The sequence below is a fragment of the Bombus vancouverensis genome, chromosome 12 (genome assembly GCF_051014615.1).
Source record: "Bombus vancouverensis nearcticus chromosome 12, iyBomVanc1_principal, whole genome shotgun sequence".
NCBI classification, from domain to species: Eukaryota; Metazoa; Arthropoda; class Insecta; order Hymenoptera; family Apidae; genus Bombus; species Bombus vancouverensis.
Genome location: NC_134922.1, coordinates 10,467,154 through 10,483,542, shown reverse-complemented (window position 1 = coordinate 10,483,542; position 16,389 = coordinate 10,467,154). Strand labels below are relative to the sequence as shown.

Here is a 16,389-nt window from a genome sequence, read left to right as displayed (position 1 = left end):
TTTATCTGTTGAATGCCTAAAAGCAGCTGTAAGTTTGTATACACGTCAGTGCCAGTTGTCACATATTTTCTCCGCGGTAGAAAAGCAAATACACTTTGCAGAGTAACATCGTGAAAGTTTTCTGATTCCGAAATATCGACGCACCACTGTTACGCCTTAGAAAACAACATTGAAAAAGAATTTCGCTCTTTCATTATATAATACATTGCTTGTTGGAACAGTTTTTAATAGGAAGATACTATGAATCACTTGCAATCTCGTATTTTGATTTTTAAATGTCAATGAGACTAAAATGGAAACACTCGGCAGATCTCATAAAGGATATAACCTAGCAAACACGAAGATGGTATCCCGCTGGGGGTAGCCACCCACATGATAATCAAACAGCTAAAAAATTCTAAAGCAAATGTCCAAATTGGACAAATTGTGAATGTGAAATATTAAATAAAAAAAAAAAAAGAAAAAATGTCAATTTTGATCGGTACCCTCTCAACGGGGGGAGGATGTTACGCCGCGCGACTCTGCCTGGCCCAGGTCACACACCGCGGGCCAGACGGACACCAGATATTCGCTCTTCCGTACGGCGTACCCTCAATAGCCTTAAGCATCCGTCATAAATCTTATAGATTTCCTAGAAAAGGTCCTTTAAACAAAACAAACATCTGGTTCCGAGGAATTTCTAAATACTATTGTCTACCACGGCTGGACAAGGGAATGTTGGGTTTTCCCACGCACGCTGCACCTTTCCTCCCACTAACCACTTTCTCTCGAGGGCGGTTAAGACCCTTCGTTTGACCAATTAAAAACGAAGCCTATTCCCCCACTCTCCTAAATAACATCGGCACCAACAAATCCGATGGTCCCGTGCGCTACACACCCCCATCCTTTGCCTTCCTCCGACACATTATCGTCTCCCAAGACAGTACTGTGTTTGCATCCTTCGAACGAGCAGCATCCTTCGAGCGGGTTATCCACCAATCTCGTACATACGCACCAGTGTAACTATCCTCGTTAAGTTGTGGAATAAACGGTGAAATATAACTTACTACTGTGTGATATTCAATCAACCACCTCTGTTATCTTAACCGAAACAGGGGAACGACTACTTCGCGGCGTCGATTCACCGAATCGTAGCGAGAATTTACGCCTCTCGCTGACGCGTTTTCCTCGCGACCGCGTCTCTCCGCGATCGGCCGTAACAAGAGGTATGAATAATCTTTGAATGTTTCTATTGTTTCAGCGTTTAAATATACTCCGGTTAAAATATTATTTTCTTGAAATAATTGCTCGATAGTTTATTCACTATGCAGAGTTTTAAAAACGATGAATAGATAGTTCGCATGATAATTTCTCTTCGTTCTATATCTTCGAGACAAAAATTCTGCATCGATTAACGTTTATCTTTTCTCGAGCCCCAAAGAAAGGAGTCATTGTTACGTTCAGCATATTAATATGTCTATCACAATGGAATATAAAATCCTGATTATATGCAGCAGAAATATTCGAAAGCAGACGGTAATGAAACGATTTAATTATCATGTAGAAAGTTTCGATGTAATTAAAAATTGTATAAAAAGAGCTGAATATAATAATGATTCAGAAAATGTTACAGATCATTTTCAATTATGTCAGTGAGAGAATTTTTATGAAAATAGCTTCACGATTAAATAAAAGACCCGAACAAGCGTAAGAGAAATTGAAAAAATTTCTTTGGAAAGTTTCCACTTTTGAAAGTTCAGCTGCAGTGCAAAGTAACCCTATTGTTTCGTTCCACAAAATTGCCAGCTCGATCCAACGTTTAATCTATCGAGAAGTTGCATTGCCAGTCCTAGTTTTCGATCGGAATTTATGACACGGTATTCTTTTATGGATCGAAACGCTGTGAATTCGTCGTTGTTCATCGTACTTCATCCGTCGAGCTCGTTAGAAACACGTGGAAACAAAATGTTACGCCGGGCGACTCTCTACCTGGCCCAGGTCACACACCGCGGGCCAGACGGACACCAGATATCCGCTCTTCCGTACGGCGTACCCTCAATAGCCTTAAGCATCCGTCATAAATCTTATAGATTTCCTAGAAAAGGTCCTTTAAACAAAACAAACATCTGGTTCCGAGGAATTTCTAAATACTATTGTCTACCACGGCTGGACAAGGGATAGTTGGGTTTTCCCACGCACGCTGCACCTTTCCTCCCACTAACCACTTTCTCTCGAGGGCGGTTAAGACCCTTCGTTTGACCAATTAAAAACGAAGCCTATTCCCCCACTCTCCTAAATAACATCGGCACCAACAAATCCGATGGTCCCGTGCGCTAGACACACCCATCCTTAGCCTTCCTCCGACACATCATCGTCTCCCAAGACAGTACTGTGTTTGCATCCTTCGAACGAGCAGCATCCTTCGAGCGGGTTATCCACCAATCTCGTACATACGCACCAGTGTAACTATCCTCGTTAAGTTGTGGAATAAACGGTGAAATATAACTTACTATTGTGTCATATTCAATCAACCACCTCTGTTATCCTAACCGAAACAGGGGAACGACTACTTCGCGGCGTCGATTCACCGAATCGTAGCGAGAAGTTACGCCTCTCGCTGACGCGTTTTCCTCGCGACCGCGTCTCTCCGCGATCGGCCGTAACAAGAGGTATGAATAATCTTTGAATGTTTCTATTGTTTCAGCGTTTAAATATACTCCGGTTAAAATATTATTTTCTTGAAATAATTGCTCGATAGTTTATTCACTATGCAGAGTTTTAAAAACGATGAATAGATAGTTCGCATGATAATTTCTCTTCGTTCTATATCTTCGAGACAAAAATTCTGCATCGATTAACGTTTATCTTTTCTCGAGCCCCAAAGAAAGGAGTCATTGTTACGTTCAGCATATTAATATGTCTATCACAATGGAATATAAAATCCTGATTATATGCAGCAGAAATATTCGAAAGCAGACGGTAATGAAACGATTTAATTATCATGTAGAAAGTTTCGATGTAATTAAAAATTGTATAAAAAGAGCTGAATATAATAATGATTCAGAAAATGTTACAGACCATTTTCAATTATGTCAGTGAGAGAATTTTTATGAAAATAGCTTCACGATTAAATAAAAGACCCGAACAAGCGTAAGAGAAATTGAAAAAATTTCTTTGGAAAGTTTCCACTTTTGAAAGTTCAGCTGCAGTGCAAAGTAACCCTATTGTTTCGTTCCACAAAATTGCCAGCTCGATCCAACGTTTAATCTATCGAGAAGTTGCATTGCCAGTCCTAGTTTTCGATCGGAATTTATGACACGGTATTCTTTTATGGATCGAAACGCTGTGAATTCGTCGTTGTTCATCGTACTTCATCCGTCGAGCTCGTTAGAAACACGTGGAAACAAAATGTTACGCCGGGCGACTCTCTACCTGGCCCAGGTCACACACCGCGGGCCAGACGGACACCAGAGGTCCGCTCTTCCGTACGGCGTACCCTCAATAGCCTTAATCCGTCATAAATCTTATAGATTTCCTAGAAAAGGTCCTTTAAACAAAACAAACATCTGGTTCCGAGGAATTTCTAAATACTATTGTCTACCACGGCTGGACAAGGGAATGTTGGGTTTTCCCACGCACGCTGCACCTTTCCTCCCACTAACCACTTTCTCTGGAGGGCGGTTAAGACCCTTCGTTTGACCAATTAAAAACGAAGCCTATTCCCCCACTCTCCTAAATAACATCGGCACCAACAAATCCGATGGTCCCGTGCGCTACACACCCCCATCCTTAGCCTTCCTCCGACACATCATCGTCTCCCAAGACAGTACTGTGTTTGCATCCTTCGAACGAGCAGTATCCTTCGAGCGGGTTATCCACCAATCTCGTACATACGCACCAGTGTAACTATCCTCGTTAAGTTGTGGAATAAACGGTGAAATATAACTTACTATTGTGTCATATTCAATCAACCACCTCTGTTATCCTAACCGAAACAGGGGAACGACTACTTCGCGGCGTCGATTCACCGAATCGTAGCGAGAAGTTTCGCCTCTCGCTGACGCGTTTTCCTCGCGACCGCGTCTCTCCGCGATCGGTCGTAACACAAAATGTTCGCGTGAACGCCAAAAGGTAATTTTGTTTTACGTTTTTGACAAGGCAATTTGTATTATCGAAAACAATGTTATTACAAATCTAGTAAGTTTCATTATAAAACATGATATGAATTTACGTTCAAATAAGTGGACTCAGCCTGCAGGATTTCATTGTAATCACACGCTGCACAACTAAAATTTCGTCCAAATAAACGGAGTTCGTATAAAAGAATTCTATTTTAATTGAGAGCTGCGTAAAATGTCATTCCGACGAATAGAGTTTAGATAAATAGAAGTAATTCGTATAAACGGAATTCCACTTTAATAAATTACCAACTGTTTATTGGCCTGTCAACCTGTTTATTATATCCAGAATTTGCAATTCTGTAAGGAAAAGAGTACATGAGAAAATAAATAATTCCTCTTTGTATTTTCTCCTCTTTCACACTGCAATTTCTTTCGTTTCAACGACTTCTGCGATACTGTTAATCGTTCGCTTAACGTTAAAGTCATTAACTGAATGCTTCCACTAGAATTCGCGATATCCTCTTTAAAGTTACCTTGAATGCGTATTGTGTCTGCAGTACAGCGATTATTGCAGATACGACACGATTCGATTTGCCGTCTGGTATCTTAGTGTCTATCGGAGAATTACGTTTATACGTGTCGGTTTATCGGTCTCGTGATTCGACGTTAGAGCCACGCTTGAATGGTATGGTAATTCTGAGTTGCGGAACGGTCGTAGAGACACGCACGATCTACGTTTCCCTGGTTACGAAGCACCTTTGTGTCGCCAGGAAGATCGTGGTTAAAGGAATTGCACTAGCAAAAGAGTGAAATAAAATAGTTTGCAAGTAAAAGATGCCTCGAACGTGTGAAAGGGAGAAATTTAGCAAAGGGAGATGTTTTCCGCTGCAGAAGATGCTTTCTGCGAGCAACAATTTATAAAAGTGGAATATATCGCGCATTCTACTGTAATCACCAACTTCTTTTGTTCTTTCTTTTTTCCTTTCCCGAATGTTGCAGACTGAATCCGACAAACGTCGATGTGGAATCCATACCAATGACACAGAGGCAGAGCGTAAGAAATAGTCGCCGTGCCCAGAGAGAGGATGGCCAGACCGAAGAGGAATCTCGAACGATAAGACAGGTAGGATTTGTAATTGAGCATCGGATTTATGGAAACGTTTGTTGTCGAATATCGTATCTAATCTATGTATATTTATCCGCTTGAAGCATCCACTCGTAAAGATCTTCACTCGACTAGAGAACTTGATAAGATTATTCCGCAGAATGAAGATAGGAATTCGTAGAATATTAAGTAAACGTTCGTCAAATTCTTCTGAAAAAGTATTCTTCCGTTGAAAGATTCATGCGAAACAAGAGTCAGAATATTTCTTTAGGATGTCGGAAATATCGAATATGTACCTTATGTAACCATCTATTGCTCGTGACTTTAGGTTAAAAAGGATGATTTCGAGAAAACGCGACGAGAGTTTTAAAATAAGATTCTTACGAAATTTCGAGAATCTATTTAATTTATTTAACGTCGTTAATGTTCTTGAATCGAAAGTGATCATAACCATAAGATTTATGGAGTCTCGACGCGAAATTAAACTATCATTCAAGAAGTTTGTCTCGCTCATAAAAGTCCGATATTCTCCATTCGTTTCATAAAAGGCAATTTGCATATGCAAACCGCTGACACTCTGATTCAAATGGTAATTATTATGCATCTCAAGCAGCGCTTTCGGGCCAAATCGGAATGGAATAAACGTTCCGTTCATGCTAACGACGTCGCATTTCGCTTGGTTTCTCGAAATTCGATAATTTCTTTTATCGAATTATTACGAGCTGCGTTTAGTAAGAAAATAATCCACGTTCTCCTGCGCTATCAAATTAACATTGTTAGTGAAGTCCCTTCCCGTAACAGTAATTTCGCTAGTAAAAGAAATTAAATTTTACAAATTATCAGTCACTCGATCATTCTGTGTGATATAAAATTTCGATTTGTCAATTCATCGATATTACTGTAGCAGATTTTTGTGCGAGAGATCCCTGGTAACAGGTTGCCATAAAAAGGATTACAATACCAGGATTATTATAGATTACAATACCATTTTCTTAGTCGCAGCTCGCTACTCGCTAGATCTATCTAATTTCGAATGCACGAAAGGAGCGAACAGAAAAGTGTGCAAACGGAGAATTCGATTAAATTTAATGAGAACGTGATTCTCTCTGTCCTCGATCGACTTCGATTAATTCACACCAAGTTTGTAAGATTTTGATCGCCCGATTGGAAGATGGTCGAAAACAATTGGCAAGAAGCCGTATCGATTGTGGAAGTTACCTCGACGGAGAAATAAAATTCATCCAAAGTAGGTAACCAGCGTTTATCTTAAGTGACGGCTAAAAGGGTCTGAATGTAGGACGAACTGGTAACTTTTGAAAGAGCGAGTTCGCTTCGAATCGTGACTCGATCGAACAGGAAGAAAAAGGAGAGAAAGGATAAAACAGTAATTACCCGAAAGTTATTACTTTCCTGGTTCTACAAAAGTATTGTATACATCTGTATTGTCAAAAGAAACAGAACAGCCTGTCGCATCCAAATAAGAAGATTATGTCGATAGGTGGTGAAAATGTTGGTCGCCGTGGTCGTGCTGTTTGTCATTTGCTGGGGTCCGATTCTCGTGGACAACATGCTCACCTCCTACGGATATTTGCCACGCATAAAAGTTGGCACGTACAAACACCTTAACACAGCTTTTCAGCTGATGGCTTATTTTAACAGGTATGTGGACAAGACTATACACTTTACTAGACATCGGTACGTTGCTCGTTTGCATTCATTAAATTAGCCTGTTAAAGAAAACAGCTTACCGACGCTTCCACTCGTTGCACTCGAGTAACTTCTTAACCTGCTTTGTTTAATTTCGTCGTTGAGTTAACACAGATGATTAGAGACGCGTGTAGAAGTGTTTGCGTTTCCTCGTCTATTTTCACAGACGGAAGGTGAATTAAACCCTTGAATGACTAAGCGGCAGTTCGCTGGGAAGAAGTTTCGAGAGCGATTAAATGCATTTCCTACGATTCTTTCATTTTACCTCTTAAGAAATATATAAATTGTTACGAGTCGAGTAACTTTGAATACGATAAAGCTTGTTTGCTTCTTTCGGTTATTCTCGAACCAATTATATTTTTCTACCCTTCACGAATTTTAAAGGAAATATTAAATAAGACCAATGGTACGTATGGTTCCTGGTTTTAATTTTATGTTGGATATCTTCCTAAAACTTTATGAATCTTCGTCATTTGGTAAAATGGGAAGAAGATTAAAATATATAAAAAATGAAAGATCGTAGCAAGATTAAATATTTGAAGAAGATGAAATGGTATTATATTTCTTTCACTCTAGGAATTACGAAGACAAAGAAAGATATACCGTCGCTAAACAGTTTGGAATCGCTTCTAACATTCACAGCTTATGAATGGAAAGCAATTAAGAAATAATGTATGTAGTTCTCTATGTTTTATCCTTATTAGGATATTATATATGCAAGTAACTATTTTTCACTGCCCTTTTGTTTCATTCGTATGTCTCCAATGATTATCACGTTTCACCTCTGTAATTCCCTAGTAATTGAAAATATATTATTCCATTAATCTGTCGAACAAGTTGTCATTTAATCACATAATTTCTGTAATTGAAAAACTGACAATTAATAGCAAAGGCAGCTTTCAACAACAACGATTTTAGTCAGATTACTTTTAAATCTCCAACGTACATTCGCATTTTTCATTAAAATTTCCATGCTCGTTTTTCATCAAACAAGCGATGTCAAGCCTTTCAGCTGCAATAATGCTGATTTAATTACGAAAAGTATCGTTCGATTGCTATTCAATATCACATGTTGCTCCAAGAGTTATTGCGAGAGCAATAAATAATAAAAAAATTTAACTAATATCCTTCCTCGTCAATTTTCGTTTCTGAGTGGCAATGTGTCCCGTTTAGTTAATCGTCATTGTCCAGATGCAATCGTCGTTCTTGACGTAATAACTCTTCGTTAACATAATAATTCGCGTGTGTAACGATCCATGCCGCGAGAAAATTACCTCTCCTGTTACATTAACACCAAGTAACGATCTGTAATCTCCTGACACACTTCTTCGTCACTTGCCATCGTTACTACGAAAAGAAACACGCTTTAAACGCTAAGTAATATTAGCGATGACAAATTACACTTTTTAAGTTATTCGATCGGACGAATCTCTATTTTGTCAATTTCGGCGCAGAAGAATTCTTCTCTAATTAAACTCTTCGTTGTTCGTCTATCGTTATTTATTTATTTATTTGCTTAAAAATTGTTAATAGTAGTCGCAGCAATTTATTATGAGGACCTGACTAAAGTGAAAATTAGATTTCCATCGAAACGGATGATGGGACGAATAAAAAAATATGAAATATAGGGAAATGGAAGTAATGAAAGAATATGTCATAAAAATAAAACTGGATTTTGAAATAAATTCCATTTTATCAGAATATTACTTAACGCGATTATAATTTCATTTCATTTCATTTAAATTTTGAGAGCTAACGCATCCATAAAACATAATCCTTTCACGCGCAGTCAAACTGTCTGACCTCACGCGCTCTAATCTACTTATATATTCTCTAAATCCTATTGAAACTTTGCACGCATAAATGTTCGCTCATTTTTTTCACCAACCACACAGATTTTTATTCTCGTTAAATTGTCGACTTATTGTATATTCATTTATCGTATTAATCTGTTAAATAGGTTTGACCATAACACTTCTATAACTATAAAATTACAAATAAATAGTAAAGCAGATTTCGATAATAATTCCAGATCAATTTTACATGTCTAAACACATAACGAAACCATTAGCCAAACATCATGGACTTAACTCGTATTTCCCGGTTAATAGGATAAAGTTCATCCACTTTCCAGCTACTATATTATGCTACAATAGTTGCCGGATATTTCATTCTAAGCACATTGTGTTTCAGTTGCATAAATCCGATCGTATACGGATTTATGTCAAAACACTTTAGAGAGAGTTTCCTATCGGCGGCCTGCGGCGGCTGGTGGATCTGTTGGTGCAGAAGAGGATACAGGGCGCCTGTAAGACGGCATCCAAGCCTCAGCCAGACCAGGACGACCAGTATCAGGTACGCAGGTCTGATGCAGTGTCCGAATGTGCACACACATTCCGGCGTTCCTTTCTTCTCTTCTTTCTTCGGCTCTTTTACGTGACGTGGAAGAAGCGACAGGTTTGCTCGAAAAAAAAAACACTGTTTAAACATCACTGTTAAATTTCAGATTGTTTTGGATTAATATGTATGATACTCTGAAGCGGTAGATCTTTCGAAAACTATAACTATCTACGCTTAATCGCGTGATTCCAGGCTCGAAAGACGTTTACCCTGGTCGTCAGGCTGTGATTCTGTTCCGCGAATGGTCTGTACTTTTCTACCCAAATGTTTCGCTTGATCGATACGCCGATTAGAAAAAATTACTCCAGAAAGAGCGAGTCCTTTTCTTCTAATTAACGAGGCAAGTCCGGCAACTCGAACATTCAAAGATATTTCAAACTTTTTTTACATTTCAGACTTGTGGTTCTTAGACTTGCGAAAGTGTTTTCAGTAGGACGTTGCGTTTTCTTCCAACGCTTCGTGAATATTCCAAGACAGTTTCAGGTTCACCTGGAACTGAAAGTGAACTGGAATGTTCGCGAAATGTACAAAAGCACGACGTACTATTAAAAACACGATCGAAATCTGAAGAACCACAAATATGTCACATGTGAAACTGTAGAAACGTACAGCGGCTGTGAAAAGTACTTGCGTGCTTGTTGTCATTACTGATTAATTAGGCCCAGGTACGTGTATTAAAATTGAAATGATATAAAAAATGTGATACTATGAAAATACAATGTAGGTATAAGAACCTGAATAAGATGAGAAAAAAAAAGACAAATATTTTTGGTAGTATTAGCGACACTAGCAACAAAGCCATTTTTGTTCCAGCGAATGATACGAAAGGAAAGCTCAGATTTTTAATTTTGCCAATGTAATAACGATGATACGAGCTTGAAATTTCTGAAAGTTTCGTATAACGCGTGAAATATATTGTTAGAATTTAATCTCGAAATTAAGATTAATAATCTGTGGAAGACACAATGTTTATGTTGAAATAATATTATGTGATATTTATTAAACAAAAATTACAGCACATATAAGTGAGTGTTATGGAATGTTGACAGTTGGCTAGTTATTCTCTGACTGACTGACTTAGTGACCCATGACCCCTGAAAAGATTTTGAGCTCCACTCTCTATTCAGTAATGAGTGTGACTTGTGTAGATGCTGTGCGGCGATATCGCTGGGCAACGAAGGGAAGAATCCGTTCGATCAATCACCTCATCTGTATGCGATTAATATCGTTGTGTTGCAACATATATAAATATAATGAAATTCATAAGGTTTGTCGTAAGTGTTGGAATGTTTACGCCAGCCACTGTACGTTTCTGCAAAGTTACAAATATCTTTGAATCTTCAAATTGCCGAACTTTCCCTGTCAAAATTCAATAATTCGACCTAATCATTTTTATTCACTTGGGAAGCTTGGTTACCTATCGTGCTTTCATACTGCTTTCGATAAGCTTGTAAAATTCAATACACGAGTGGCCAACTGCTCGTGAATTTTGGCGAAACACCGAACAGTCGTGGTTTGCGCGAACCGTAAAATAATTTTACGCGTGTTCGACCCCGAACCGAAGATTTACGAATTCGGGAAATTAGAAGGACGCCCAAAAGTGAATTGGTTTCCGAGGGAATTGCTTGTACATGATTGAACAAAATCGTCGTTCCGGTTTTTCGCATGTCGTAACGCGATCGGACATTCTCCACGTTCCGGCCATTAAGCACGATAAACACGTCCTTGGTGCTTAACATCACTTTGATTTTTCTTATTCGTTAAACAACTAGTTCAGTTCGGTTTACAAAACGTTGAAAATTAAACTTTATTATTTCATCAGGCATGTTAATCATGGAATAGAATTTTTTGTGAAATGGCAAGAAGCTTTTTCTCAGGTAAAATTAGCAAACAATCTTCTCCTTTGATGAATGATACAGAGAAAGAATTCGATTTTTATTTTCACTTTTGGCGTTTCCTCTTATGAAACTGATAATTAATTTCCTCTCTTATGAGGAACGAGGGAAAAATTTACGTTCACCCCACAAGGTGTATGCTTTCTCCTAATGAAACTAATAGACAATGACACCTTTTAATAAACAGCAAGAGAATAACGGATACAAAGGGTATTTCCCTTTGATAAAAAGTACAGAATTAAATTCAATCTTCTCTCTTAAAGCTTTCCTGTTTTATTTGTTAACTAACAAACAGTAAAAAACGAAGAAACAGCTACATTCGATCTTTACGTTTCCCTCGAACATATTCTTTTTTTTTTTTCTAATGGAACTAACAAATAACGATCTCTTGTGGTAAAAAGAAATTAAGAAATTACAGATTTAACCGTGATTAACGATCAATGCGCCATTTTTAGTGGATTTCTGAGGCAAAATTTCATTACGCGCTATTCGTGCAAGAAAATATCAATCTGTTTTAAACGCGTGATTCAGGTGGACACGAAACTCGTTCGGGGATTCAAAGTATCGAAACTCGACCGACAACCACCCCGTAGTCCGGCCGTGATACGTCCATGATAAACAACTTGGCAAACATCGTTGTCCACGAGCATCCGAAATATCGTATAATTACGATGAAACTCTGGCTAGAAGCACGATTCCCTCTAGGTAAATCGAACAGTTCAATGAACGATGTTTTCGCGATGTTTAAATGCATCTCGCTGATTATTAGACGCTTTAATTAAGAATCGAAGGCAGAGGGTTGGAAAGGGATGGAAGAATTTCGTCGGTTCTGTCTTCTCTATTTAATAATCCGAATCTTTTGTTTCCAATGTTATGTTGGAGAAAAATTTGAAAAAAATTACGTGTTACATTATTACGACGAATAAATGTTGTATATGAACGAATAAAATTTATAATTCAATATAAATTTAATAGAATTCAATATGAATATAAAATTTTATTGTATCAAACATGAATTTCTTTTTGGATTTTATTATAATTATATAAAGTAGATTTAATAAAAGTCAGATTTAAAATTTTATTTTACATACGTAAAGCTTTATTTTTGCTTAATTTTTATAAGTTTGATCAATGATAATGTAATCACGTACGAGAATTTGAAACAAAATTTCTCGCAGAAGGTCTGAAGAATTTATCGATCGACGATGTTTACATCAGTCTCTCATGAACCGACGTTGTTCCCACTTCTCGAGCAATTCTGATTCATCGACGTTCTCATCAACTAAATTATCTCACGTTCATTTCTATGCTTTCTTCTCTTTAATCCATTTCTCAAATTTTGGTTGCAGCATGCGAGCTTGTTTTCAGTTGATCGTTGCTAAACTCGGCCTCATTTTGTCCCTTTTAAAGCAAAACTAACATAGCCTTCGTGATCTCCGCATCGCCATCTAACTTAATGCAGTTGATTTTTATAGTTTAATTGAAGTTCATAATTTAATCCAAATAACAGTTAACTAAGTTTTTATCCTAATCGTATAAAAAATTCCGAGGATCGCTCAAAAACGCAAAAGAAAAATTTGGATCGATCTTTCCATTACAAGAATCCATAATCCATCTTCGATACACATACATTTTAATTCCATGAAAATTTCCTCGAATCGTCCAAGGTTCCAAAAGTAAAGCTAAAAGAATTCACAATCCATGCTTGATAATCCATCGATTCTATTAGCTCCATCGAAAATCCCAAGGATGAAACAAGATTCCAAAGAAAAAATCTCGATCAAGTCCCATTCGATACTTTTCCATTGGAAGAACCCATAATCCTTTGACCGTAAATCTTAAGAAGAAGCATAGTAGATTTTTCGGAGCTCGGTGGATCGAAGGATCAGGAGAGACTTCGAAATTCCGCGAGCAACGGATTTTCTCTCTAATACTCGTCCCTCTGCGTCCCATTTGCTTTCAGATGGACCTGATTATTTCGCCGTGCCCGGCCCACGTCGAGGCAGCTCTTTCACAGGTAAAACCAACCAAAGAAGCACCACAGAACAGGCCACGAAGAAACCCAGAAGAAGCAAAGTGTTTTCCAATAGTTCCTAACCGAGGAAGACGTTGCTATTCACGTTTATTATTTTCAAAGACTCATGTGCGAATTTCAAAACCATATTCGGCGATTTTTTCGCGATTATTTCGCGAAACGTCGCATTGCTCAAGTCTACAGATGCTGAGAATTGCTATGAGAGAGAGAGAGAGAGAGAGAGAGAGAGTTTAGATAGGAATTCGTCGCACATGATATTCGTTTTGAAAAAATTATTCAACGAAATGGTCGAGGCTTTCGCGTTGGATTTTTACCAGAATCTTTCTTTGAGAAATGACCGATATATTTCTTTAGATGCAAAGATTGCTCGTATCAGAGATTCCGTAAATTCCATTGGCAAGCCTCGTTCACGAAAACCTCGAAATTGGATATTGATTAATTGCCGTTTGCTTGTCTCTTCGGTCGAGAGGTTTAATTGAAAGTTTTATACAGGTAGACTGGCAAGTTTTTCGTTGCAAAGTGGACAGATGTTTGCAAAAATCGCATAAACATCATCATTCGTATCTGTTTACGTGTTTACATTATTGACTAATTGGATGTATAGAATTTTTCAGTCGTTTATGAATTGTGTAAACGTACCAGAGAAGATTATCTGTTTCAACTGTTTTTAGACGAACATTTCCGATTTGGGATTGTCATAGCGAAGCGGTAGAAGTGGTGTGGTGAAGCTTGTTAAGCTTCTAATATTCCAAGTAAATTCGTAAATTGATCAAAAGAACTTTCTCTCATGACGAACACTAGTTTTTAAATTATCGTGACTACGAATGAAACAGATGGGAACTAAACACGTTCGTGAAGTTTGCAGGGTAAATTCTTTCCAGAATATCGTTCATCAAGACGATGTAATTTGATTTGTCTACTACATAGCTGTACATATATAAGCATATATGTTGTAAGTATACAAATAATCTATATCGTCACAGAGGCTTCGAATTTTCTCAGCAATCGCATAAAATTCTATAAAGAATATACTATACGGAGTAATTTAAAAAAAAATATACAGATGCGCTGTAAAAAATCTTCACACAGTCCCGGTATTACATCGATAATTGTAGATTCAACTTAAGTGTATTAGCTATCGACTGAAAATCTTCACTGATTTTCAACCAATGGGAAAAAGAATCGCTAATTAACCGTAAAGTACTGTACGTGAATTCTCTACGTAATTTAATCGCGGTTGATCTATAGAATATACTTTAGCAAATTGTATCATAATGTAGAAATTGAAATTTTCGCCATTTTAATTTCTCGTCGTTCTAGATCCTAGCTAATGGATACGAAGATTCCTACAGTACAGTTTTCATCATACGTTCAGGCATAACATCATTTCACGAGTAATGTAATTTTAATCCGCCGAAATATGGGAACATCTCGGTTTTGATACTTCATTCGCGAATAATATCGTCGATCGTTTTCAGTGACGTTTTAACTCGTCTTCTGGAAAACTGAAATAATCTCCATGCAAAATATTCAATTACGTTACATATAACCGAATTAAAGTTAATCCTCTGATGCATTTGCACGCTTTAAAGTATTTTTGGAATAAATGAATTTATCTTTTGTCACGATGAAACAAATTTCCCCTTTTAAATCACCGGTCTTCCAAATTCTCTGAGTAATCTAATGTTGTTTCCGCTGCACGCGACTAAACGTTATCGCGATAAAACAAACTTCGATTTTAATTCAGTATTCTTTGCAATCTTCTCCAACAACTGTGTTTAAATTAAAACAGCACATTCGCCTTGTAACTTCACCGCATAAATTAAAGAACGACATTACTTACGGAATGATCCGACAAACGTTCATCTCGTGGAGAAGAAACCGTAATTTTCAAAATTATGCTTCGGTGTGTTAGAACAGAGCTTTCGAAATTACTCGACGATCGTTGTTAAACCATAAGAAATTTTAGGAAACTTTGCATTCCATCTTGTCGGCATTAAGAACTCACGAAAACTTCATGCGTTCAAGGCATTCATTGTTACGTGGACTATAAAGAGCTTCGTTGTAGTTTGATCTCTGAATGTGAAGACTCAATTAATTAGCTAATTAACGACGATGAACTGTGGCGAAGCTTAATGACACCCCTATCGATCGACAACCTTCCGTTCGAATTAATTATAGATTCGCTTGGATCTGTGCGATCAGAATGTAATTGAAAAGAAGGTGTCTGTGTATATGCATATATATGCGCGTGTTAGTCATTGCTGGAGCGAAAAGCGTGTCGCGTACGTGGAAATAACGGGTGGTATAATTCATACGCGACTCTATGTCATCGTGGTGTTATATTTTATCCATGAAAAGCTTGACAAAATTGTCTTGCAGAGTCATGCACCGGACTACTGGATCAGATAGGAAGCATGATTGTATGTAAATGATTTTTCTTCGTGTTTAATTTTATAGGAGAGCGTCCATAAAATTGTATCGATTTTTTACGCCTGCGTTTGCATGTAAATATTCGAATAAACTGTGCAAAATATATCTAACACGGGGTTTCATTGCGAATTATCGAAGGGTTGTGCACTGCCAATAAAAATAATATTTCTAAATCTTCGATAATCCTTTGAACTGTGAATTATTCTCGTTCCAATTGTAAAATGTAGGATTAAAGCGAAGGAACGAGAGTTGAAGAAGTAGAAGAGTTTGGCAACTTTCGAAAGGTTTGGAGGATTGGACGGACAGGACAAGTTACGAATGGATACGTAGGGAACGAAGAAAAGTAAAAAGTGGGAATGGAGGAGAAGAAACGGAAAATTAAGGAAGCTAGGAAAATGAAAGTAGGAAATGGGGCATTAGCAATGCGAAGAGAATGAAAGTAGTAGTAGATGTGAAACGGAGGAAAAAGTAGGAAAATGGACGCGCAAAGTGAAACATGCAGACAATTGCAAACACTTGAAAAACGTGACAAGTTAAGAAAGCTGAGAAGACAACGAAGACTCATAAAGTCATGGAACTTCAAAGAACTGAAAAAAAGGTAATATCTTAGGAAATTCAAGAACACTGAGAAGCTTACTTCTTACAGAGTGTATGAATTATTCTTTAAGGCGTCCCTTAAAGCGTTCCTGAATTTTTTAAACGTCTGTGAAAGAA

The 16,389-nt window shown here is 37.6% G+C and overlaps 1 protein-coding gene across 11 annotated transcripts in view; it reads left to right on the top strand.

Annotated features, from left to right (window-relative positions):
* LOC117155185 (QRFP-like peptide receptor) overlaps nt 1-15,785 on the top strand; it is an 83,076-nt gene extending 67,291 nt beyond the window's left edge. For 4 of the 11 annotated variants that reach the window (XM_076623230.1, XM_033330881.2, XM_076623231.1 and 1 more), the window contains 5 exons: nt 5,100-5,223; nt 6,704-6,864; nt 9,106-9,267; nt 9,505-9,556; nt 13,171-15,785. In XM_076623230.1, coding sequence (XP_076479345.1) covers nt 5,100-5,223; nt 6,704-6,864; nt 9,106-9,267; nt 9,505-9,556; nt 13,171-13,476 — 805 coding nt within the window. In that variant the 3' untranslated portion in view covers nt 13,477-15,785. Of the gene's footprint in view, nt 1-5,099; nt 5,224-6,703; nt 6,865-7,488; nt 7,585-9,105; nt 9,370-9,418; nt 9,557-11,738; nt 11,913-13,170 lie in introns of those variants that run through there. The other 7 variants (XM_033330882.2, XM_033330884.2, XM_076623233.1 and 4 more) reach the window with 7 other exon arrangements.
* Nucleotides 15,786-16,389: the final 604 nt, after the last annotated feature.